The sequence below is a fragment of the Orcinus orca genome, chromosome 11 (assembly GCF_937001465.1).
Source record: "Orcinus orca chromosome 11, mOrcOrc1.1, whole genome shotgun sequence".
NCBI lineage: Eukaryota > Metazoa > Chordata > Mammalia > Artiodactyla > Delphinidae > Orcinus > Orcinus orca.
In genome coordinates, this window is record NC_064569.1 from 80371470 (window position 1) to 80396402 (window position 24933).

The 24933-nt window shown below is 38.7% G+C and overlaps 2 protein-coding genes across 15 annotated transcripts in view; one reads left to right on the forward strand and one right to left on the reverse strand.

Annotated features, from left to right (window-relative positions):
* Positions 1-18373, reverse strand: IKBIP (IKBKB interacting protein). Of its 2 annotated transcripts, none has more exons than XM_004269509.3 (3): positions 17925-18366; positions 11929-12046; positions 1-918 (listed from the first exon to the last, which is right to left on the reverse strand). In XM_004269509.3, exons 1-3 carry the CDS (start codon positions 18098-18100, stop codon positions 163-165), a joined length of 1050 nt encoding a protein of 349 aa, XP_004269557.1. In that variant the 5' UTR covers positions 18101-18366; the 3' UTR covers positions 1-162. The 2 variants fall into 2 exon arrangements, with proteins under 2 accessions (XP_004269557.1, XP_004269556.1); XM_004269508.4 differs by lacking the exon at positions 1-918 and adding an exon at positions 5117-7570 and having other exon boundaries at positions 17925-18373.
* Positions 18374-18524: 151 nt separating this feature from the next.
* Positions 18525-24933, forward strand: part of APAF1 (apoptotic peptidase activating factor 1) — a 92394-nt gene continuing 85985 nt past the window's right edge. For 10 of the 13 annotated variants that reach the window (XR_007470096.1, XR_007470097.1, XM_049694281.1 and 7 more), the window contains exons 1-4: positions 18525-18999; positions 21858-22031; positions 22165-22351; positions 23013-23210. Coding sequence is in view for 11 of the 13 variants with exons in the window: in XM_049694281.1 (XP_049550238.1) it covers positions 21894-22031; positions 22165-22351; positions 23013-23210 (523 nt within the window). In the remaining 2 variants the exon portion in view is untranslated. Of the gene's footprint in view, positions 19000-21857; positions 22032-22164; positions 22352-23012; positions 23211-24933 lie in introns of those variants that run through there. The other 3 variants (XM_049694282.1, XM_049694285.1, XM_049694288.1) reach the window with 3 other exon arrangements.

Genomic DNA, 24933 nt, shown 5'->3' on the forward strand with positions numbered 1-24933 from the left:
TGCTCAATCCTTCAAAAACTTTTATTTTTACTGTACAAAATAGAATCAAATACAAAATAGTATTTACTCCAAAATTTCGTTATTTCTGACTTGTCAGTCTTTTTATAACATGACAGAGGTCCCATTAAAAAGTTTCTTCAGTCTAATCTAAATAATTTCAAGCTAATCCATATCTGAAATGTGTTTTATTTCATCTTTCATATCCTTAATCTCAGCTCGGACTATTGTTAAGTTAGATATTTTCTCTTTTAAGAAAGCAATTTCTTTCTCTCTTTGTAGTAAGTCAGTAACCAATCTCCCAATGCGTACTGTTAAATCATTTACCAAGGGTTCCAAGCGGGAAAAGTCCTTCTTTAGATTATACACCTTTGGTTTTAGATCATTTGCAAAAGTCACTGTCTTCAGAACTTTAGCTCTGTCACTTTCTAAGCTTAAAAATCTATCTGTGTGCTTGCTGAAATCACTCTGTAGCTCAGAAAGTATCTTCTTAACAGAGTTAATTCTTTGTGAATTGTCAGATGCTGTCTTTCGGAGCATTGTTGTTCGGTCAATGCTACTTGAAAGAAGATCACCTATGTTTTTTACTGTATGTTTTTCTACTTCTTCTATTTTATTTTCTAGTTCTTGAACAGAATCTGTCAATGATGTTACATCAGTTACTACACCTGAAATACGTCGCATATCTGTTTTTACAGTTGTAATCTTGAGACCGACATCTTTTGCCATGGAAGTTGTACTTTGGTCTACTTTTGTAACATCTTCAGAAACAGTGGTCAAATTGTTGTTCAATATATCCTGCTTTTCAGTTATTCTGTTGGACCAAGTTTTCACTTCATAAATCTCCTCCTGTAGACGCTTTAGATGAGTAATTATTTGAAAAGACTTCAATTGTTCTATGATAGCTTCAGACTTCTGACACTGTAAGAAAATATAGTACCAGAATAATTAAATTGAGTGAAAGCTTAACATTTAAAATTCAACTTAAATTTTAGGTGTTATTTTAAACTATAAAGTTACTGCTCTTCTGGAAAGCATTTGGTAAAAGATGCATCAAGTGTATTGCTAATGAATAGGAAGGGAAACATTGAGGAAATTTCATGTGACTGCAAATGGCATTTTCCAGTTATTTTGGCACCACCAGTCCTCTGCATGGTGACAAAATGAGCTAAATGAGGGGAAATGATGTATCTTCAGTTGCTGGAGAAGGGAGGAGGAAGCCCCCTCTAGATGAGTTTCGCTAAATTTGGGGGGTCAAACAAGACAACATGACTTCTGAAATGCAAGTTTGTTTGTAGGTACAAGTGCTAGAATGAAGGGACTTTATTGTCCTATTACTTTTATGAATACTTTCCTGGGGTATTGAACTAATTCCATTCAATTAGTAATCCTTAAGTTCCTAGTGTGTTGTCAGGCATGTGAAGTCTGAGGAACATAAAGATGAGTACAGCTTCGGTTGTGGCTTCAACTCAGTTCAGTAGTTTAATAGAGATGATAAATATGTAAAAAACAAAACAACAAACAGACAAAGCACTATCTCCAAGGTTCTAAAATTCCAAGATTCCAAATACAAGTGATTCTCAACTTTTGGATGTTTCAATGCCATCCTCCTTCCCCAGCATCCATTGAATACTGATGTCTCTAAATTGTTTTGGTTTAACTTGGACAAATCAGCTGATGAACATTTTGAGCCACACAACTGCCTGGCAACATTTCAAGTTGTTATTTGTTGTTGTGTGCATGTGTATGTGTGTTTATATAGCAGTTTTGGGGAAGTTGAGTTATTTTATTGTATTTTTAATATTTGAATTTTTATTGCATTGTACCATCAGTTAATAAAGTTACGAGGGAAAGGGGAATATTAAAGTGTTGATTATAGTGATAAGATGGGTAAGTATCATAAACAATACAAAATTGAAAATTAAAACATACATGCATGAGGTCTATCCATGTTGTCACAAATGGCAGGATATCCTTTCTCAAGGCTGAATATATCAATGTATCACAGTATCATGTTGTACACTTTAAATTTACACAATGTTATATGTCAAATTTATTTAATTAAAAGAAATAAAACACGTAGGAATTGTCAGGTTTCAATTAAGTTTCAATCAGAAGATTAACTTAAGCCTGTGCGCTGTATGCTAAACTATGAAGAAAAAAAATTAAAGAACAAATGTAAAATATATTGTCAAAGCCTGTGTTGTAACACAGATATACATTGTGATTACATTGAAAAAAGAAATCCCATTTATAACATGTAAGTCAGTTGTTCCACTTTGCACTTTTAACTTTCAGCTTGTTTTCTAGGAAAGCATTGTTTTATTTATTTATTTTTATTTTTTTGCGGTACGCGGGCCTCTCACTGTTGTGGCCTCTCCCGCTGCGGAGCACAGGCTCTGGATGCGCAGGCTCAGCTGCCATGGCTCACGGGCCCAGCCGCTCCGCGGCACGTGGGATCCTCCCGGACCGGGGCACGAAGCCGTGTCCCGTGCATCGGCAGGCGGACTCTCAACCACTGCGCCGCTAGGGAAGCCCGGAAAGCATTGTTTTAAAGTGGAGATTGTCTATAGCTTTCTACTAATAATCAAAACCATCTTGATTCAACAACGTTTACTGTGCACAAATAGGAAGGAAATCAAGAAGTGAGTGCAAAACCTTAAATTTTATTTTTTAGGGGAAAGTTTTGCAATAAATTGTATTTGCTGAAAGAGATTTTCAAAGGTGAAAGGAGAGGGCTTACTTTCATCTATTTCATTACTAGGTTATCATTTATTAATGTATCTAATATGGTAGAGTTGAGATAGCTTAACAGCATTAAACAAGACATCTCAGAAAGGGCTAAATTTATTCTTAGAAGTATAAGATCATTAAGAAACTGTTAGTAAGCCTCTTTGTCACACTTGGTAGGCTATAAAAGCAATTTATTACTAACTTCTATTAGTCTTCACTAAAATAGAAACTCAATACAGTATAGGAGTAGCCTAGAAATTGTTTCACTGAATTATGTTTAAAGATTACATAATGGCTTGTTTAAGCTATTTGCTTAAGATGAACAGAAGAGTTGGAGTCTATTGGTAGCTTGAAAGATTCACCCAGTAATTTGAATACTTACTAATATTCCTGTTCCTATCATATGAGCCAGGTACTAAGCTAGATGCTGCCCTGCAATGTTAAATGTTGTCTGGATCTACAAGCAAAACAACGTGAGTCAAGGGAATGATTTGTGGGTCCAATCAGCCTTCCAGAAACTTTGCTAAAGGATCTTTGGACTGTACTAAGGGATCTGGAAATTTTATTGATCTCTAAAGTTTAAAACCACTTAAAGCCAGGAGAGATTTTAGAAATTATTTGGCACAATTCCTTCATTTTACAAATTAAAAAACTGAGCCCCAAAATAAAGTGCCCAAGAACACAGAGTCAGTGGCAAAGCCTAGATTAGAAGATTCCAGTCTAGGGTTTTTTTCTCCTCCACTGCTTTCTCACTCTTCCCTAAACATTTATTGATTCTTTCTTATGCCCAAGGCCCAAATCATTTTAGGTCACAGTTACAACTTTTGAGGGACTTATAGTCTAGTTTAATAGCAACATAGTAGTGGGCGCATTTGACTGAATTATAGCTTTCTGAATTCTCAAGATAGTTCTACTGACAGCTGATTTCTTGTGATTTTTTTTTTTCCCTCCCTGGTTGAACAGCAGCAGGTTGCACTGTATAGTGGGAGGTCAGTGGCCTCTGGAATTGGACAGACTCAGCAGTGTGATTGTAAGATTCCTAATCTTGCTGAACCTCAATTTCCTCGTTTGTAAAAGGGGTCTCATAGCTAGCAAAGCTGTGGTGAGAATCTGTGATAACACATGCAAAGTGCCTAGCACAATGACTGGGACAGGGTAGATACATACTCAATACATGGAGCTGTTAGGATGATGACGAATGTAGGCCTCCTAGCAGTGTGACACATAATAGGCTCCAAAATGTCGGTTCTATCCTTCCCTGCTCTGTAAAGCTGAGATGGAGCATTTTGATTTGTGTTAAATTAGTAGTTCATAGCTGAAGTGACACAGATACTGGGTGAATTTGCAGAGCTTTTGCCAACTGTGCAAATATGAGGTAAATCTACAGAGAAATGCATTAAAAATTATGTTTGGTGAATATGACATCATGTTAATCTTTGGCCAAGATTATAGATTCACACAAAGACCTACAATTAGATTAAAATTAAAATAATGCCATTGGAGATTCCCTGGCGGTCCAGTGGTTAGGACTTCACGCTTTCACTGCCAAGAGTGTGGGTTCAATCCCTGGTCCGGGAACTAAGATTCTGCAAGCCGCATGGTGCAGCCAAAAAAAAAAAAAAAAAGCCATTAACTTTGTATCTCACAAATTTAGTTTTCTATCAATCCATACAGGCTAATAAATCAACATTTTTCGTTATAAAATATAAAAATACACTTAGTCAACAGCTTCTCATCTTTAGGCAAAATTTAAGGAAATATTACTACAAATATACTTTTTAACTTTACATTGAAGGGTTAAGAAAATTAGGTGTTTGTTTTGTAAAAGTGATTTATATGGCTAATTAAAAAAATGGACACTACTCTCAGAAACTTAATGTAAAATTTATTATTAATTACAAAGATACAAAAATGTGTCTTAGGATATGGTAATCTTCCTTAAAGGGAAAACTAACAATGTAATTTAATATTTGATACACAGGAAAGTTTTTGAAATTTCAAGTATCTTTGTTAAATAAATGAATTTAAGAAACAGAGGAAGACAAACTAGGTACATCTAAATCTCTCTAGTGACAATTTTTTATAGGAAAACCCCTGAATAAAGGAATATATACATGTGTATATACATGTACACAATATTTTCTCATGAAATACTTGTAGAAGGGCAGTTTTTGTTTCCCTTGTAATTGTCACTATAGAGCACAGTGGCCACCTTATTTCCATTTATTTTCTGTAACCATTACTATGGTACATACCGTAGTTAATAATAATGATGTGTCAAATCTGGTGACACACCAATAAATAAATAAATAAATAAATAAAAGTAAAGAGTACAAGAGATCACATATGCCCTGGCAGGATGGAGGTTGAAACGACAAAGTTCCAGTTAACTTTATAATCTATTTTATTAGCATGCAAATAAAAGCAAACAAATACAATTTTGTTAGTATACACAGACAAGAACTTAGATATTCAGAAGTCAAGAAATTTAATGTTAATATTCTAGGAATTAATGCTATGCCTATGACCCATGGCTGTCTACCATAGGCCTTCCTAACCCCAAAGTAGAACTTATTTGGGATTTTTCAAAAAATGTACAGATTTATATGATAAAACCACCTGACCACAACTATCTTTTGTAACTGACTTCTTTCAAGTTCTTTGTGTTTAATTCCACTGAGATTGCATTATAAAACTGGGACTATAGTTGGTTATTGGCAAGAAGAAACATGTTGTTAGAACAGCACTTTCAAAGGCAGTTAACTCAGTTTTTTCAACACCAACCTTGGACACCCTTGATACATCAGTTTACCAATAAAAGTGTTATGTGCTTCCCCAAACTTGCACATTTCCGATTATCATTATTGCAAAAATCTGTCTAGACCTCCCCTTAATTTCATCTCAATATGTCCATGTCTTATTCTTTGTGACTGTATTATATAATTTTGTGTAAAATAAAATCACTATGTAAAACAAATTTGGTTGGGTAATTAGTTTGGGGACTCTAAAATAATGACATATTTTAGTTACCATAATTATCACATCATATCTCATTATGCTGCTTTTTCTTCTTTAAAATAGGCCACAGGCTTATTAGTGTATTTTTATTGCAAGTAGAAAATTTATCTAGAGATCATGTACCTAGCAAACACAAGAGTCTGTAACACAGTTAGAACCTTAAAAAAAACAAAACAAAAAACGCCCAGGTATACAAAGATATTCCCAAAGTCCATACTTCACAGGATGCACACTTAATTCATAGGGAAAACTTTCAAAAAGAACACATTTACTCTTTAAAAAAATTTCTTACAAGTATCTATAACAGTTTAGAACTTTAACAAAAAGTAAAAATGCTTCCCAGTCTCCATAGTTTTCAAAAAGTGCATATTAATTCATAGCAAAGCATTCCAGGCTCTCCCTCAGGCATGTTATCTTTTATTTTAGACAAAATTCCTATAAACTTGGTTGTCTGGATTCTTAGCCTGCAGTAAATTGCGAAGGAAATGAAAAACTGGCTGAGGTGAAAACATTACTGATCAACCTGACAGTAAGATCAGGTCAGTGGGTCACTTTTTCAGGTGACAGAAAAGGTATAAGAAATAGACAGAAGGTTTGAAAAATAGCAAACTGGGGTTGAGTGAGGAGGTAAACACCCCTCAATAGCTCCTAGGGACATTAATATATTTGGGTCCAATATGACAGATGAAATTCACAATAATGTCCATTAATTATTAGAAAAACATTTAAAAATATTAAGTATATTGCTTCAAAAAAGTAGAGAAATATATATTTTAGAAATGTTTCTATTGAAAATGGTGAAAATGAAATAAGTTTTATTGCTTAAAAAGATAAGCTTTGACTCTCTGGATAACACATTTGTGTGGACACCTCACTTATTTTCCAATAATGTAGGGTAAAGTGAGGCATATCAAAATAACTCAAAAGCATGGAACTAATCAGGTTATGTATAATAATGTGGTTCATCAGGATAAATGCAGTGCATTCAAAAATCACTATCAATTCCTTTATTTTCTAGATTATATTCTTCTGGAGTCCCCTTTTCTCTTGTACTTGAATATACTATAAAATCATGAACTTTTCCTTTTAGAACATCCAGTTCATTCTGCATCTTTAATATGCTATTATCATACTGAATTCCTTCAAGGGTTTTCTGCATCTCCATTATTTCAGATACTGCTTTCAGCATATCATCTTCCATATTAAACATCTGAAGAGTCAAGTCTTCCATCTTCTTTTCTGTCCCTATCAGATCCTGAGAGACTCTGAGAACAGAGCGAATAGCACTTTCAATTGTTGGCAAATGTGTCTTGCATTCTTCAGCTTTGGGTTCGTAGCTGGAAAGTTTATTAGTCAGGTCTTCATCTCTGGCAAAGAGAGCATGCTGTTCCTCCTCTAACTTTTCAAGTGCTTCTGTGTCGGAGCCAAGCTGCTCCTCTACTCTCAGAAGATCCTCTTCTTCTTGTCTTTTTATAGTTCTAATATTTCTTAGTGTGCTATCTTCCAAATCTTTTAGCCTTTCAGTGAGCAATTTTATTTCTTGTTCAGCTGAGTTAATTTGGACAGTAACTTGAGAATGTATATGTTTTGATTCTGATTTGAAAATGTCTGTATTAACATTCATTTCTTCTAGGCTTCTCTTCCAGAAATCTGTAACGTTCTGGAATTTCTCATTAAGGCTTTGCATCTTTTGAGTGAGCATCTCTTCACTATTCTGAATGTCATGCATGATACTTTGGAGGCTGGATACTTCCTGCTCAAACTGGGTCACCAAAGACATGGATGATGTGGCTTCCTGCAGGATACTTTCAGTAGCTGCAAGCTGCATTTATAACACAAAACAATTCCCAAGGCTACTTAATAACTTTTATATTAGGGAAACATACTTTAACAATCACTTGCCAAGTTCAAATTCTGAAGATGTCTAAAATATCCAAATACATAAGAATCATACAGACAAAAACAATTGTTACATATTTAAGCTGTTAAAAATATGTTTTAAACACATTTAATAGATTAGCACTATGGTAGAAAAATATGGTTGTCCCTCATCCCTAGGTATCCACCTGTGGGGCACTGGTATTCTGTGGATACCAAAATCCATGGGTGCTCAAGTCCCTCATGTAATATTTGGATGGGGAACCCACAGATACAGAGGGCCAACTGTATACACCTGAACTTATAATCCTAAATATTTGTGCATTTTCATGGAGGGATATTCAAAAGAAAAATAATGTTAAAGAAGCCTGAAGTATATCACATTTCCTTCTTTTTTTATTCCAATGGAAAGCAACTTAGTTGTCATTTTAATAGTTATTTGGCTTTTTAGAAACTGACTTAGTTATAAAATTTGTTAACTTTCCTAAGTTCTATGATTCTGGAAGACTTTCTGCCTGAAAAAAAAAATTTGTTGACTGACCTCTTGCAGAAAAGGTACCAGAATCAGATCTTATAACTATCACAAAGGCAAAAAGTGAATAAAAAATCAGTTTACAGAGACAACTGATGTCAAACAGTAAAGTGTTCTAAGTATCTATAAATTATGGTAAGCTTCTAGCATCTCCTAAGTCTAGAATATAGAAGGACCAGGGTGTGGACCTCTTTCTTAGCCTATACTCACACAAAGATAACAGCCTTAGAGACTATAGGAAGGCCTAGAAATGATCGTTAATTTATCAAATGTTTGCAGCATTATGTTGAAGACATAATACTGTACAAGACACAGTTCTGCCCTTAAGCAGCTTAGTTTACTTGGGGAGAAAGCGAAGTCTACATGCGCTGTGACAGGGAAAGAGCTATGGAAGCACTTACATAGGGCATCCCAACCGAACTTCGATGATCAAGGAAAATACTATAGAAATATTATCTAACAGCTGCTTCTAGTTACTTCCTCTAAATCATCCTACACACTACAGCCAGATTTAAAGTTTTAAAAACTGCTATGTACACCATGGTAGAACATTAAAAACCCCTTAACGTTTCCTAACACTTCTAGGAGGAAGTCCCAAATTCCATAACTTCTCTATATGTTAGCCTTCCTTCTTTGTCTAGCTAAGTTCTGTCCTTCCTTCAAGGCTCAGACCAGGTCTCAGGTTTTCAGTGCAGCATTCTTCCATGACCCTAGCCATGAGAGCCTGAACTCCTGTAGAATCTATCATATTACATATTTGCCACTTATTTGGCATTTAGCCCATATAATTCAAGAATTCTTGAGTGCTCGCTCTGTGCTAGACACTGGATATAAAAACAAAGATACAGTATAGTCCCTATACTGATGAATTAGCCAGGAGAAGCTATGAGAGCTTCTAAATTCCTTAGGGGAAGAGACCATGTTTTATGCCTTTTTGTAGTCCCCGTATCTCAGGGTATAAAGAACATGTTTCTTGATATTTAGGAAGAAGAATGGCCAGAAGCCTCCTGGGTCCACCCCAATCAGGACCTGAAGCAGTTCCAGGTGATAGCTGGGAACAATGCATAACAGTATCACTCTGAAACCTTGTTTAAAAATTATTTTTAATGTATACATGTAGCTATAATACAAGTTCCTTTAAAAACACCAACTATGAGAAATACTTGTACATTGGTAATAGTGTTATGTTTAGTTGTCTTATTAGCAGCATTTTGCAGAGACAAGCTTATCTTAATCCAGGGTAATTCCTTGTTTAGGCTGTTCACCAGAGCATCACTATAACCTGGAGGCAGTATAACCCAGGAGACTCCAATTACAAGATCAACTTTTCAGGATAACAAAGGTCTCAAGACTTAATCTGCAAATAATAAGTGACTAGTACACCACAATAGCTAGCATTTATGGGCTGCCATTATAGTCTAATAGTTTTTCATTTTTTACAAAAGTTAATATCTTAAATTTATTACTGCTTGGAAGTTTTCAAAGAGCTTGCATATATATTGTATCTCATCTGATCCTTACACAAATCTTGATATTCTCATTTAATAAATGATGAAATAGAGGCCAAGAGAAGTTAAAGTGATTTTTCCAAAGTCACACAGTTATGATGAGAGCCCATGTCTAGTTGTTTTCCCCTCCTACTGCATTAAGCTGGCCTTTAGGGCCAGCTTTGTAAAGAGTCAGCTATTGTTAAACTACTCCTAGGGCAGACTGGGAGAGAACGAACTATGTGAAGACAATATTTCTTGGATCCTAGGATGATATTTTAAATATCTGCTTCAAAGGCATTTATTTATTTACTTTTAATTGAAGTATAGTTGATTAACAATCTTATATTAGTTTCAAGTGTACAACATAGATTTACAGATTATACTCCATTTAAAGTTATTGCAAACAAATGACTATATTTGCCTGTGCCATAAAATACATCCTTGTTGCTTACAAAAGCATTTTTGTAATCTACATGAGTTTTATTAAAAACATTGCCCATTATAAAATTGGCCATGTAGTGGAAAGTAAGAAAAAAATGAATATTTAAATTTATGCATGGAGAAGCCCTTAGGTTTACATTCTCAGTCTACCAAACTGTAGATTTAATACAAAAAATTTAGGACACAGACTTCCCTGGTGGCACAGTGGTCGAGAATCCACCTGCCAATGCAGGGGACACGGGTTTGAGCCCTGGTCTGGGAAGATCCCACATGCCGCGGAGCAACTAAGCCCGTGAGCCACAACTACTGAGCCTGTCTCTAGACCCCGCCAGACACAACTACTGAGCCCGTGTGCCACAACTACTGAAGCCCACTCGCCTAGAGCCTGAGCTCCGCAACAAGAAGCCACCACAGTGAGAAGCTCGCGCACCACAACGAAGAGTAGCCCCCACTAGCAGCAACTAGAGAAAAGCCTGCGCACAGCAACAAACGCCCAACACAGCCAAAAATAAATAAATAAAAAAAAAACCCCTTAGGGCAGTATTCCACCTTACAGCTGCTTAGGAGTAATTAGATATTAGAAGAGGGAAACTAGAGGGCTACTGGGGAGAGATACTGAGAGTGATAGCCGACAGGCCAGGCTCTAATCTCCTGTAATATTTGACTTCAAATTCTAATAATATGTTAAATCTTTGTCCTCCTTACTGGGTTCCAAGCTTGCAAGGCAGAGATTCACTAAAAGCATTTTAATTGCTGCCAAATTTTTCATTTAAAAAAGAAATCTTTCTTCAAAATATGTTTTCAATAGCATTTAAGTACATGAAGTTTCTATCTCCTGGAATTTTTTCTATCATTACGTTTGCTCTGATTAGAGGGCTTTCGATAACTACAATCAGTTTCCAACCTGAGCCCTAGGTCAAAATACCAACTCTTGCAGCACCTTCCCAGAGGCCTCTAAACTCACCCTCCATGGAATTCACTGGCATGTGTAAGGGATGATTTTAATCCATGACTCTTATCTTCCTGGGGACTACAGGCTTATTCTGTGCATCAGGCTGCAGGGACTTCGGCCGTCTATTTCATTTCTATTTTTGCAACATCTTTGCTTACCCTGGGGCCAAGCACAAATCCTTTTCTACCTTATCACTGAGTAAAGGCTCAGTGATGAACAAAGGAACAAACAAGCCATGTTTCCCAATGATAGCTTGGTCTCTGGTAGCCAGACAAGGCCCACATGATGACTTACTGGTTGCAGCTGACCTTCTCATGAGACATGTGGTAGTTAAAAATTTTTTATCTGTCTCACATTTCTAAGAATCACAGTAGTAATGCACTTGTATTTGCAGCTTGAAGAAACACAAAATAGACATGGATTTTAATTTTCATTTGTCAATAAAAATCAATATTTATTTTAGGTTAGTCATTCTTATATGCATATGAATATATATGCTTACCAAGTGGAAATAAAGAAAAAAAACTGATGGATCTTAGTGCAAAAAGTGCTACTCCTATTTTAATTTTATATCTAAAGATCAATAATATTTTCAGTGCTCTAGATACTTGATATTTAAATAGAAAATTGAGGTCACGTCAATATGACAATATTGGTCTTTTTAAACAATAACATTTGTCATATATTAGAAAATTCTTGTCCTTTTGAAATGTAAGCTAAGACTAAGTTGGATTAAAGGGAGAATGTGAAGAAGTAGGAAAACCAGTGAGAGTTAAAGTAGTAATGGTCTAAAAGGCAGGGAAAAAGAATTTATCAACTGGGGTAGAAGGGTGGCAATGGGGAAGAAAAACGGTAAAATTTCCCCAAATATGCCAATTAATAATTACCTTTTCTGAAATTAAACTGATTTTACTTTGAAGCCCTTGGAATTCGTTGGTTTCCATTTTCAGTAACTGGTATTGGTTTTCCACCTTTGCAAACTTCTCCGACTGCTGAAATACAAACCTGAAAAAGGGGAAAAAAAAATCACTACTTCCTAACTCAAACCCATTTAAGTTCGGATGTTAAAGCAGTATTTTATTCCCACTTCTGGTAAGGACAACATAAATTCTGGTATAGGTAGTGGCAGCTTTTATAAGAAGGGAGGAGTGAGTATGCAGTCCAGTGGTTCAACAGCTTCACTGCATATTGGAGTCGCCTGGCAGCTTTACTTTTTAAATTTTTAAAATTTATTCATTTATTTATTTATATTTTGGCTGCGTTGGGTCTTCGTTGCTTCGCCCGGGCTTTCTCTAGTTGCGGCGAGCGGAGGCTACTCTTCGTTGCGGTGCGCGGGCTTTCTCTAGTTGCGGTGAGCGGGGTGTACTCTTTGTTGCGGTGCGCAGGTTTCTCACTGTCGTGGCTTCTCTTGTTGTGGAGCACGGGCTCTAGGCGCGCAGGCTTCAGTAGTTGTGGCACACAGGCTCAGTAGTTGTGGCACGCGGGCTCTAGAGCGCAGGCTCAGCAGTTGTGGCGCACGGGCTTAGTTGCTCCGAGGCTTGTGGGATCTTCCTGGATCGGGGCACGAACCCATGTCCCCTACACTGGCAGGCGGATTCTTAACCACTGCGCCACCAGGGAAACCCTCACCTGGCAGCTTTAAAAAGTGTAATGCCTGGGTCTTACCACAGAAATTCTGACTTAATTGGTTTGGGATGTGACTTAGATATTGTAAATTTTCAAATCTCCTAGCCAAGATGACAACGACAAGTTGACACTTTATTGTAAAAATGACTTCCACTGCAAGACAAACATTTAAAGATTCAAAACTCAACGGAGAGGTGATTGAATCAAACTCATAAATATCATTAGGCTAACTGTTGCTTATAAAACTGTCCAAAACTAAAATGGAGTTTTTGCATTTTAAACAAATGTTTACAATGTCGGATGAAATAAATTTCTTTTGATGATGGCTAATGTTTATTCTATGAGATAACAGTGAACTAAGTAAGCCCAGGTTACATAATTAGTACAGACTGACTTCTCCTGTGTGTTAATATGAACTTTTAAACAAAACTTCTCGTTATTAGAAAACACTATTATCCTAATTTCAAAGAAGGATGTGTAGACAATTCTTTTCTGATTGGCTATTTCATTCTTGGCTTTTAGGGACCAGCAGACAGAGATGAAGGAGAAAGACGGTCTAAAGAAATGTCTAATTTCAGGAACTAGTTTTATCATCCATTACTCCAGTGTTAACCTCATGGATTTATCCTATAGATCAGTGTGTTCATTTAGAATAAAATCATTATAATAAGAGGGATTTCTTATGAAGGTTGATCCACAAAAATTAATTACAGGACTTTCTGTTTTATTTAATCTTTTTAATGTTATCTCCACACTTCTCTTCAAAATTCAAATATTAAGCAAAAGCTTGAAGAAAACTGTATCATATTAGTGACCATCTCTGATGATAATTTGTAGAGTTTTTTTCATGGTAAGCTTCTCACCAAAATAAAAAAATAAAATTCACTATTTCTATATGTGAATAGTGCATAAAAGAAAAAACAAGTATAAAGTTTACTTAGTGCTAGTAATGAAAATAATCAACAGTGGTCTGTATGATGCTGAGTTAAAATACATTTGTTTTATTTTCACTTACAAGTGCCAGACACTATTCTAAGGGCATTATAAATATTAACTCATTTAACATTAAGGAAGAGAATGATTTTTCTAGAAGCCAAAAATGTACACTAGAGAAGGTGGTTTCAATTGTGAAACATTAATTTTTGAAACTGGCATCCAGATTATGCCCAAGGTGCTTTGTTTCCTTTTTATGAGTCAGAGGCATTTTCTAACAGGAGCAGTTCAAGACCTCCTTACTCCCTATCTTCCTTCGTTTAGATGAGACAACAATTAGGGTCTGCTAAAGGCTACAGCTTCTAGGAGAAGAAAGGATTATAAACAATTCTGGATTAGGGATTTCTATTTCTAGGGTCTTGGCCTCTTTTTGGATTAATATCAAAGGTAGACCGCATATCATACTGGTTGAATGTGAAGCTAGGCAACTTTGGCTCTGCCATTTACTAGCTGTACAAGCACCTTGGGCAAGTTATTTAACTTACCTTTGCTAGTTTCCTCATCTGCAAAGTGGGGATAAAACTACTTAGTTCATAGGGTGTTGCAGAGATTAAACAGGTTCATATTAATAAAGCTCTTAAAGTGCCTTGAACATAAAACGTCAACTATTCTCTTTATGTACCTTGGCCCTTTCTTTTGAATTGCTTTACACAGTTGCTTTTCCCATCCCTCTGACAAGCCTAGAGTGGTAAAATGGATCAGGGCTCCCTTCTACTTAACACTTGATAGAAGCCCCAGGCCTGTCACACTTTGAACCAGGGTTGGGTTTATAGCAAACAAAGGATGAAGTGAATGGATGAGACCCACTAATAGGAAAAGAAGCATTCTCTTACTCTGTTTTGGGGCCTCTTTTCACTATCATAGATAAAGATCTTGAAGGTATGGATGTAGGAGAAAAGCACCCGGATTAATTGGCCACCTTAGTGTAGGCTTTACAAAGGGAATCTTCCTGACTTCTTCATAATCCATTGCAGTTTACAGAGAACTCATATAGATTCAGGGTCCTGTGGGAATAAACCATGTAGTTCCTTGGAGTCTTGTCTCTGCATAGCTCCTTTAGGAGGCCTAGATGTCAGACAGCTGATGGAGGATTTATATATACAGGATTTTTCTCTGGCTCTGTTTCAACTTAGTAATGAGAAACAGTCAGTATCCATTTAGCTGTATGTTTCATACAGCAACTTCATTTTCAGCATAATACTGAAAGTTCAGGAACACACAGACCATATTCCATTTTTAAAAATCAAGGTAATTAAAGGATAACTGTCTTTCAGATTAAACTCCACTAACAACAAAAGCTGAAAAATGGGGTTAGCCAAGATTTTACTGTATAAACGATTTATAGAGAAAGTTGTATTAGAGAAAAAAAAACCCTGAATTATCTGATGGTTGAAAGAGCTTTTGACTTCTGATACATAATTATCACAAATGCTATGACAAACTTTTATAAAGGCAATTAAAAAATCTGTTGAAATTTCCAGAAGAAACTTAAAAGTTTTACAATGGAACTTCTAGTTGACTAAATTTCTATGTAATAAGCCTTTAAGGTTTTGTCTTGTTTAGTACCTTCATAAATTTTAAAAACTTTTTGAAAGCAGAATGTCTTCAATCTCTTACGTGGAAAATTTCCTTAAAGAGTTTATAAATGACGTATGCAAACCAACACTCAGGCCCTATAGTTCTGGGCAACTGTTATCTCCAACATCTTATTGTCAGGCTGACAGAAGATGATTATCAGGACTTTGTTTAATAGAGAGATGTTCAAGTACCACCCTTTTGTTGCATTATCTCTGTTTATTTTCCAAACAAGGATCCAAACACTAATGGTTTGAAGATACTGAAATAGTGATGCCTTGAAATCAACCTCGGACAGTGCAAGGGTTCAAATCTCTGCCCCAACTTAATCAGACAAAATTAGAGTACTCCTAAGCTGTATTTAGGCACATATATTCGATTTTGTATTTTAACAACCAGAACAATGTCAGTACAATAGCATGCAATAAAGATTTGATAGACCAATCTTTAGGTGCTAATCCTAGTGGTAAAAATGTCAGTGGCTTAGTTATAATTCCAGTGTGCTGAGATGCTAAATGTTTGCATTTTCTTTTTTTTTGCGGGACGCGGGCCTCTGACTGTTGTGGCCTCTCCCGTTGCGGAGCACAGGCTCCGGACACGCAGGCTCAGTGGCCATGGCTCACGGGCCCAGCCGCTCCGCGGCATGTGGGATCTTCCCGAACCGGGGCACGAACCCGCGCCCCCTACATCGGCAGGCGGACTCTCAACCACTGCGCCACCAGGGAAGCCCAATGTTTGCATTTTATTTAGAAAATTCCCAAATTTACCACGAATACATATGTGCTATTGTGACCAAAGAATTTATACTTCAACTCTTGTCGCAAAAGATTTCACAAGAGCAATTAACAGTCATTTAATAACAATCATTGAATCTGCCCATTTTAGAAATAATCTTTGAGCATTGTTTTATTATTTTGCAAAGACACAGTTCAAATAAAATCTTCCTACTTGAATATAACTTGTTTGTATCTTTACTGCAGGCACTAACAGTAAATTCCTGAGCTGAAGTGTCTGCTTTTCAACAGTTGTTTTCCTTTATAGATTCCTGTTAGTGTGTTTTCCTAGGACACTAACTAAATTATTTAAAAGTTGAGCATTTTCTGATGTAATTTATCTCATATGAATATGAATCTTTGGATGAGAATTAACAAATTCAGTAACTAAAACCAGTTGTATTAGGTTCTAGAAAGAAGCAACATATATATTTTAGCCTACTAAGTTCTAGTACTGAATAACTTTCCCAGCACAAAGTTTTTGATTTACCTGAAGAAGGTCATGCAATATAAGACATAAAAGCAGTTTATTTAAAACAGTAAGTTCTGTACATTTATTCTTTTAAGATCAAAATATTCCATAAACAAATATATTAGTAAAATAACAATTTATCTCTTTTTGGAGAGAATATTTAATAATCAACATTTCACTTTATTGTAACAAATCTTTTATTGACTGATTGACTGAGGATGAGTCATCAGTAAAGTATACTTCAAAATTTACTAGCATCAAAAATGTTCTAGACCTTCCCTGGTGGCGCAGTGGTTAAGAATCCACCTGCCAATGCAGGGGACACACGGGTTCGAGCCCTGGTCCGGCAAGATCCCACATGCCACGGAGCAACTAAGCCCGTGAGCCACAACTCCTGAGCCTGCGCTGTAGAGCCCACGAGCCACAACTACTGAGCCCGCATGCCGCAACTACTGAAGCCCGTGTGCCTAAAGCCCGTGCTCCACAAGAGAAGCCACGGCAATGAGAAGCCCGCGCACCACAATGAAGAGTAGCCCCCGCTCACCGCAACTAGAGAAAGCCTGCGCAGTAACAAAGACCCAACGCAGCCAAAAAAAAGGAAAAAATGTTCTAGATGAGAGGACATCCAGGGTTGCTTCTAGAATCCAATTATTCTTGAAGATAAATAGCTATCTTCTAAATACTTCAAAAATCAGTGAAAATGGAGGGGAACTCTAAAGAGTCAGTCTTGTTATTAAAACGAAATAGGTTAATCCTAAATAATATGATTGAGGAAAACAAAATAAGTTGGTTTTAAGGTTATTTCTTAATATTCATCTTTCCTATGACATCAATATATCGCTATTTGCTTGGTTTAAAAACTATAAGTTTTTAGTTTCAGGTGAACAAAAGTGTTATACTAAAACTCAGTCTGTAACTTAGGAACAGACTTACTAACGCATGCACAATAACCAAAATAAGAGCTATCTTCCAAAACTTTATATTATGCACGTTTGTTGCTCTAAGATCATAATGAATTCTTTTAAGGTTGCAAACGTTGCCACTAGGCATTTATGGGGTGGGGCAAATTTGTCCCAAATGCACAGCGGACAGGAAGTAACGGGTTCTAAAAACGGGAAAGCTTCTGTCCTGTACAGGCGCTTAATGAAATTTGGCCGAATCTGCATTTCTTAATGGTTGACGTTCCCAAACCTTGGCCTCAGCTCCAGCTGGGCGATCGAGGCACGCCAGCAGTACAAAAATAAATTACGAGAAACGAGCGAAAGTTAAAATAAAGGTTGGGCCGTCCCTTCCCTGGGGTCGATGCTGAGGAACAGAAGCCGCAAGCGTGGCGGCTAGAGGTTAGCGGGACGCCGAGCCGGGCGGGGCCGGGGCAGACGCGGGACCCAGAGAAGAGAGGGCGACCACGGGAGGCCGGACACCCGGGCGGCCTCGGACCACTTACCAGGCCAGGCCCAGGCACGTCCCCAGCGACAGAAGGCTCAAGCCGGTCCGGGGATCCGCCCAGCCCCCGCCTCCACCGCCCCGACCCTCGAGGCTCTTCCCGTCCTCGCTTCGCTTCCCAGGCTCCGCTGGGGCTCCCTTGGGCGCCGACCTCTTCCGGCTCTTCCCCTCAGACATGTCTGGAGGTCCTGAGGATGACAAACCCGGGGCTGCCTCTTCACCCTGGGGTAGCGAGACGTGGCCTCCTCAGCCTCCGCGGGAAGGCTCGGCGGTGACCGCGCCCCGTTTCAGACTTGACACCGCCCAGAAACCAGCCCCCTTCCTCTCCCGGCCATCCTCCCTGCTCCACAGCGTCTCCCAGCCACCCGCTTTCTAGTTCCTCCAGCTGGGGTAAGCGGCAATCCTACTTCCCCAAACTTCTGCGTTAACGCTGCAAAAGCGAGGAAACCCGTCTGCAACCCGCCGGGACGCGGCGTGGGGGGGGCGTGGGGCGGGGCGGGGCGGGGCGGGGCGGGGCGGGGCGGGGCGGGGCGGGGCAGCGCGCGTCGAGCGCGCCGCCGCCTCGGTCCGCCCTTCGTTGGAGCGCGGCGCGCCCCAGTTGGTGCGGCGGAGGCTTTTTTCTGCGCGCGCGGGCACTAGCGGGATCCAGAGCGCGCGCGGCGACGGACGCCTGGAGGGGTTCCGGGTGTGTTTCTTGGCACGCGCGGGCCGGCGTCGTCCCAGGGGGGCGGACTGGCGGGTTTTCACTGCTCCACGGTCCTGAGGCGGAGAGGCTGGCTTTATTCCTGGGCAGAAGGGGTGAGGGAGCCGGAGGTGAGGCGTCTGGGCTGTCAGCGACCCGCGAGGACTTGAAGTAGACGCGGCGGCGTCCGCAGTGGCTCCGGGCTCCCGCCCGGGTGCAGCCACAGCGGGAGGGAAGGAACGACAGTCCGAGTGGCGCTCCTTCCTTTGTGTCTGGGTTGGAATACTCACCTCGGCGCCCCGGGACTGCGTGGGCCGCCTGCGGGGGTGACGCCTCCTCCGCAGGTCGGAGATTCCCGGGGGTCTTCAGGAGCCCCCCGGCTGCGGAGGCCCAGGTGAGACACCTGTGAGGCCCCGACCTGCCCCCGGGCTGTGGCCCGAGCCCCAAATTTCCTTTTGGAAGTCCCGTTGCCTCCACTCACCCCTACCTTGATTTTCCGGTCTGTCCCTTCAGGGCTTCTCTTCCCAGTGAAGACCCAGGTGCGAAGGTTTGGGTAACTTTGCACCTCGCTTTTCTCCCCGAACCCGGTTCTTCGGAGGTTCAGTAGTCGATTTTAGAGACTCAGAATTCTGGGTCAAGGAATTATTATTAATCATTCTGATACTGTACCAGGAAGTGAACTTATCTAAAGAGGAAGTGTTTTCCTGGATGAAACTGTTCTTTATATTTCACAAGCCTGGAGAGTACTGACTTTACATGTTGATGTGGTTACGGAAGGTGGGACACTGAGAATTTGTTCAGAATATCTAAATGTGTGCAGAGTTAAAAAACGTATAAAACTTAACGTCTTTAGTTTTAATAGGGCTAGGTAAAGTTGGAAATTAGTTTCAGATGGTCAGAGTGTGTCTCTTGCCTTAGCTACTGGACAAAAGCTAAAAAGTTCATTTTTGTTTTGTTAAATAGAGTTTTATTACTGAAAAATTAAGGGACGTTTTATGTTTTAATATGATTTTTAAAAAAGTAATTAGTTTATTATTTATTTTTGGTTGCATTGGGTCTTTGTTGCTGTGCGTGGGCGTCTCATTGCCGTGGCTTCTCTTGTGGAACACGGGCTGGGTAGTTGGGGCTCACGGGCTCTAGAGCGCAGGCTTAGTAGTTGCGTCGCACGGGCTTAGTTGCTCCGCGGCATGTGGAATTTACCCCGGACCAGGGCTCGAACCCGTGTCCCCTGCACTGGCAGGGGGGTTCTTAACTACTGCACCACCAGGGAAGCCCGGGACGTTTTATGTTTAACTTGAGATCATAAAAACACTAACATTTAAAAACGTAGCCTTGATCCTAACCATAACTTTTTCTTTTATCAATCAGTTTCATGCCAGTACTGGGCATTCTGTGAACCTTGACAAGCATAGGCAAATTCTCTACTTACCTGTGTTTGAAAGTGACACATTCGGTGGTACTTTTTATAGTCATTATTGATTACTGATTAATTAAGCTTAATGATTATTGCTCCTCTTCTGTGTGCTCAAAATTACTTGTGCTTATCTCTTGGCGCTTAGTACATCACATTATAATTATCTGTATTTTACTCTCCTACCAGATTGTGAATTCCTTCAGGGGTATGATTTAATCTCTGTAGATTCAGGGCCTGACACACAGGAGGGGCTCAAATGTTTATTGAATGAGTATATAAATAAACACATTTAGACACTCACTGTATTACATTGGATAGATTCTGTTTAAAAACTTGAAAATGTTCTGATCTGGGTTTTATACCTATTGAAAAATTTGCATCATATTTGAAATAAAGTCGGTAGGAACTTAGAGTATTATACTGTGAAGAATATTATTCTTTGTGTCCTCCTAGTCTAAGAAATGACATCAGAGGATATTTTCTGTTGCTTTGTCATAGTTAGCAGCTCAGCTGAAAAATTAGTGGAGTAAGCACATGAGAAATGTGTTTACCAATGAAGACCTACCAGCTGACACTCATCTTGAGTGAGCACTAATACTCAATACCAAGAATGCTCTATTTAGTCTTAATGATGGTAAAGAAATCAAGTAGTTTATAAATATTAGGACTTTAGTATGACCATTGTTAATAAAATCTTAACTTAAAGGAAGTTTTAAAATTGTACAAATGATAATGTGTATTGAAAAAATATTAAGACAGTATAGAAAAGAAGAAAAAAGAACGGGGGAAAATTCCCCCCAAATCTTGCTACTTGGAAGTAACCCAAACATTTTGTTGAACAGACTTCTAAACATGTCTCTATGCATTTATATGAGACCAACACATATTTTGTGCTATACATGGTATCATATTTAAATTTTTTTCAATCAGTGACATGTCATGAGCACCTTTCCATGTCAGTACGTGGAGATGTCTTATTGTAAATGGCTATATAATATTCCATCTTATGTACCGAGTCTTTTTTTTTTTTTTTTTTTCGGTACGTGGGCCTCTCACTGTTGTGGCCTCTCTTGTTGCGGAGCACAGGCTCCGGACGCACAGGCCCAGTGGCCGTGGCTCACGGGCGCAGCCCCTCCGCGGCATGTGGGATCTTCCCAGACCGGGGCACGAACCCGTGTCCCCTGCATCAGCAGGTGGACTCTCAACCACTGCGCCACCAGGGAAGCCCCATACTCTAATTTTTTTAATCATACTCCGAATGATGGGCATTTAGGTTGTTCTAATATTTTTATCTTACCTAAACACTCTCTATTAACCCTTTTTGTGGATATTTTTGCATACATATATGAGTATCTCTCTGAGGTAAATTCCTAGAAGTGGGATTTCTGGGTTAAAGAGAATGCTTACTTTAAACACATCTTACCTTATAAGCCTTCCAGAAAAGTTGCATCCACTTTGTACTCTCCTCAGGTATCTTAAAAGAATAATCATTACCTCACACCTTTGAAAGCATTAGATTTTGTTTATTTAAAAAAAATCTTTGCATGTCTGCCTGATGAAAGTCCACTGGGGAAAGCCAGGACATAGATGAAGCCCAGGGGAGGACAGAGTGACCGGCGGTGCAGACAGCCTGCTCGTTTTCTTTTCGGCGTCCCCCTTCCGTCCTCCTTTCTGTGGGCGGACACGTAGGAGAGTTTAAATAAACTCTGTTTAAATAAATAGGAAAAAAAAACTTTGCAAAAGAAGTCTTATTTTCTTTACATTTTTCATTACCAATGAGGTTATACATCTTTTCATATCTTTATTGGCTTGACAAATATTTTGATGTTTGCCTGTAGCTCATGGTTGACAGAGAAGGAAAAATTTGAGGGAGGATGGATGCAAAAGCTCGAAATTGTTTGCTTCAACATAGAGAAGCCCTGGAAAGGGACGTCAAAACATCCTACATCATGGATCACATGATTAGTGATGGAGTTTTAACAGTGTCGGAGGAGGAAAAAGTAAAAAATGAGGTAAAGCCCTCTGAGGCAGTCTATGCTTTCTTAAAAAGTTTTAGAATTTATTTCAAAACTTGTACTGGTCTCCACTAATTTATGTTGCAAATATATTCTTTGTAGTATACTAAACTACTTTTTTTTTTTTTAGCCCACCCAACGGCAACGAGCAGCTATGCTAATTAAAACGATACTTGAAAAAGATAATTATTCCTATATATCATTCTACAATGCTCTGCTACATGAAGGGTATAAAGATCTTGCCGACCTTCTCCATCGTGGCATTCCTGTCATATCTTCTTCCAATGGCAAAGATTCAGTTGGAATAACTTCATATGGTTTGTATCCATGATACTTTCTATCATAAAGGCTCTGTTGCTGCAGTTTTGTCTTATTGTAGATGAAATCTGCTAGAGAGACTGATCAGTTCACTGAATCATGCATGTGAAAAAATTATCGTTTTCCAATTCAAATATTTTTATTTGCATCTATGTTACCTCTCTCATTTCCTTGCCCAGTGAACTATCTACTGCTGAGGTAATAATATACATACCATAATTTTTAGAGATAATACGGCAATTTATAGTCCTTTATTTAAGTTCTTCAGTTTTGTGTTTATCAAGTTCAAGCATAGGAAAGAATAAGAATCTTTAGAAATCTGTGTTCTTGAAAGCAATTCCATATTCTTTCCTTTACAGTCTCTTCTCAGTTTTTAGTATGAGAAAAAGATTGGAGAGTCAGGGAGGAATAGGGTGAGTAAGGGCAGATACAGATGGAGATTTTCATTGTCTTTAGTCATCTTGAGAGGTATATGTTTGCTTTTGTTCTGGGTGTTCTGAGAAATCAAAGTTGAAGTTAATATGCTAGCCACATTTTCTTACTTCTCTTGGAAATTCTGAGGCTGAGACCTCAGCCTTGCTCTCTTTGGTTTTTATGGTGTTACTTGAGTAACCATTTCAGAGTTCTCTTCATTCATGCTTGTTTTGTTTTGGATTTCAGTAAGGACAGTCCTGTGTGAAGGTGGCGTACCACAGAGGCCCGTTGTTTTTGTTACTAGGAGGAAGCTAGTGAATGCAATTCAGCAGAAGCTCTTCAAACTGAGTGGTGAACCGGGATGGGTCACCATATATGGAATGGCAGGTTGTGGGAAGTCTGTATTAGCTGCAGAAGCTGTTCGAGATCATTCTTTCTTAGAAGGTAAGTTTTGATTACCATTGCTGGCTAAGAAGATATTGTTTAGGCATTGCATTAGTTTCCTGTTGCTGCTGTAATAAATTACCAAAACTTTTGGGGGCTTAAAACAACACAAATTTATTATCTTGAAGTTCTGGAGGTCAGAAGACAAAAATAGCTCTTACTGAGCTAAAATCCAAGTGTCAGCAGTGCTTAGTTGCTTTTGGAGGCTCTAGGGAGAATCCTTTTCCTTGCATTTCCCAGCTTCTAGAGGTGGCCTGCATTCCTTGACTCATGGTCCATTTCCCCATTTTCAAAGCTGGCAGTGCATAGCATCTTCAAATCTTTCTCTCTTCTCTGGTCTTTGCTTCTGTCATCACATCTCCTCCCCTGACTTTCTTGCGTCCCTCTTACAGGGGCCCTTGTGATTACATGGGCCCCACTGGATAATCAAGGATTATCTCATCTCAAAATCCTTAATTTAATCGCATTTACAAAGTCCCTTTTGCTGTGTAAGGTGATATATTTACAAGTTCTGTGGAATATGTTGTGGAGATCATTGGCTGGTGCGGGGGAGCGGGGTGGGGGGGCATTTTTCTGCCTACCACAGGTGATTGAATTTGAATTTTATTTTCTGCCCTGCCTGTCACAATCAGGCTTGACTAGCCAGGCCAATAAATTCATGTGTTACCAGATGGCACTTATTATCAATGGAATGAAGCTAGTTCCCTCGTATCTTAATAATTGGAATTGTAGGGTTGACAAAGTATCTTGAAAGGTTGTCCAGCTTGTATCCCTGACTTTCAACAGTACTAGACTTACAGCTTCCTGTCAGTTGAGTGTCTGTTTTGGCACAGAGTGTTGTAGGGAAGGAGATTGTTGGAAAGTTGGTTCCAATAAGGACCATCCCAGTGGGAGATTCTCCCATGTATTTGGCATCTGTATTAAATAAACTATTAATTCCATTTCCGCAATTAATTCTATCAGTTACTTATCTTTAAAAATAAAAATCTTTAGTAACTTGTTTATCTTATGTGTAATCTCAAGAAAAAGAAAAATTGTGAGTTGACTGTAACAACCAATGGGTTTTTGCAGGCAGGCTTTATAGATTCATGTGACATCTGGCAACTGATTTCCCTTGCTTCAGATATTCATGTATTCAATAAATACTTGAGAACCTATTATGGATCTTGGCACTGTTTTGGGGCAAAAGGGATTCAAAAAGAAGCCTGTGCATCTAAGGAATTTACTTACGGTCTGGTAAGGGAGGCAGACATACAAACAAATTACATCATGTGTGATAAATTGAACAGTAGAAACAAGTATAAGGTACAAAGTTAGAACAAAGGAAGGAAGCTTTCTGTCTGGGGGAAGAAAATGAACAAGACAGGCTTCCTGAAATGACATTTTAGCTGGAGTTTGAAGGAAGAATAGAAAGAAGTTTGCAAGGCCGACTAGGCAAGGATGGGAGAGTAGAGAAGGTGGGAAGGGTATTGGGTAGTTACTGGAGTGGGGAAGGACATATGGTGCAGAAGAGGATTTAGGACATTTGGCAGGTGTACTGTTGACCCTAATGAGTCTGGTAGGTTCTCAGGGTATTCCCTATCAGGAATATTATATAGCTTCCTCAGTCTTTGGTTGCCTCCATCCATTTTCTGGGGAACTTAAAAAGATAGTTCCTGACTTATAGTGCTTAATAACTTTTTTTGTGTTTACAATATATAATCACCAATTAAGGTAGTTTATG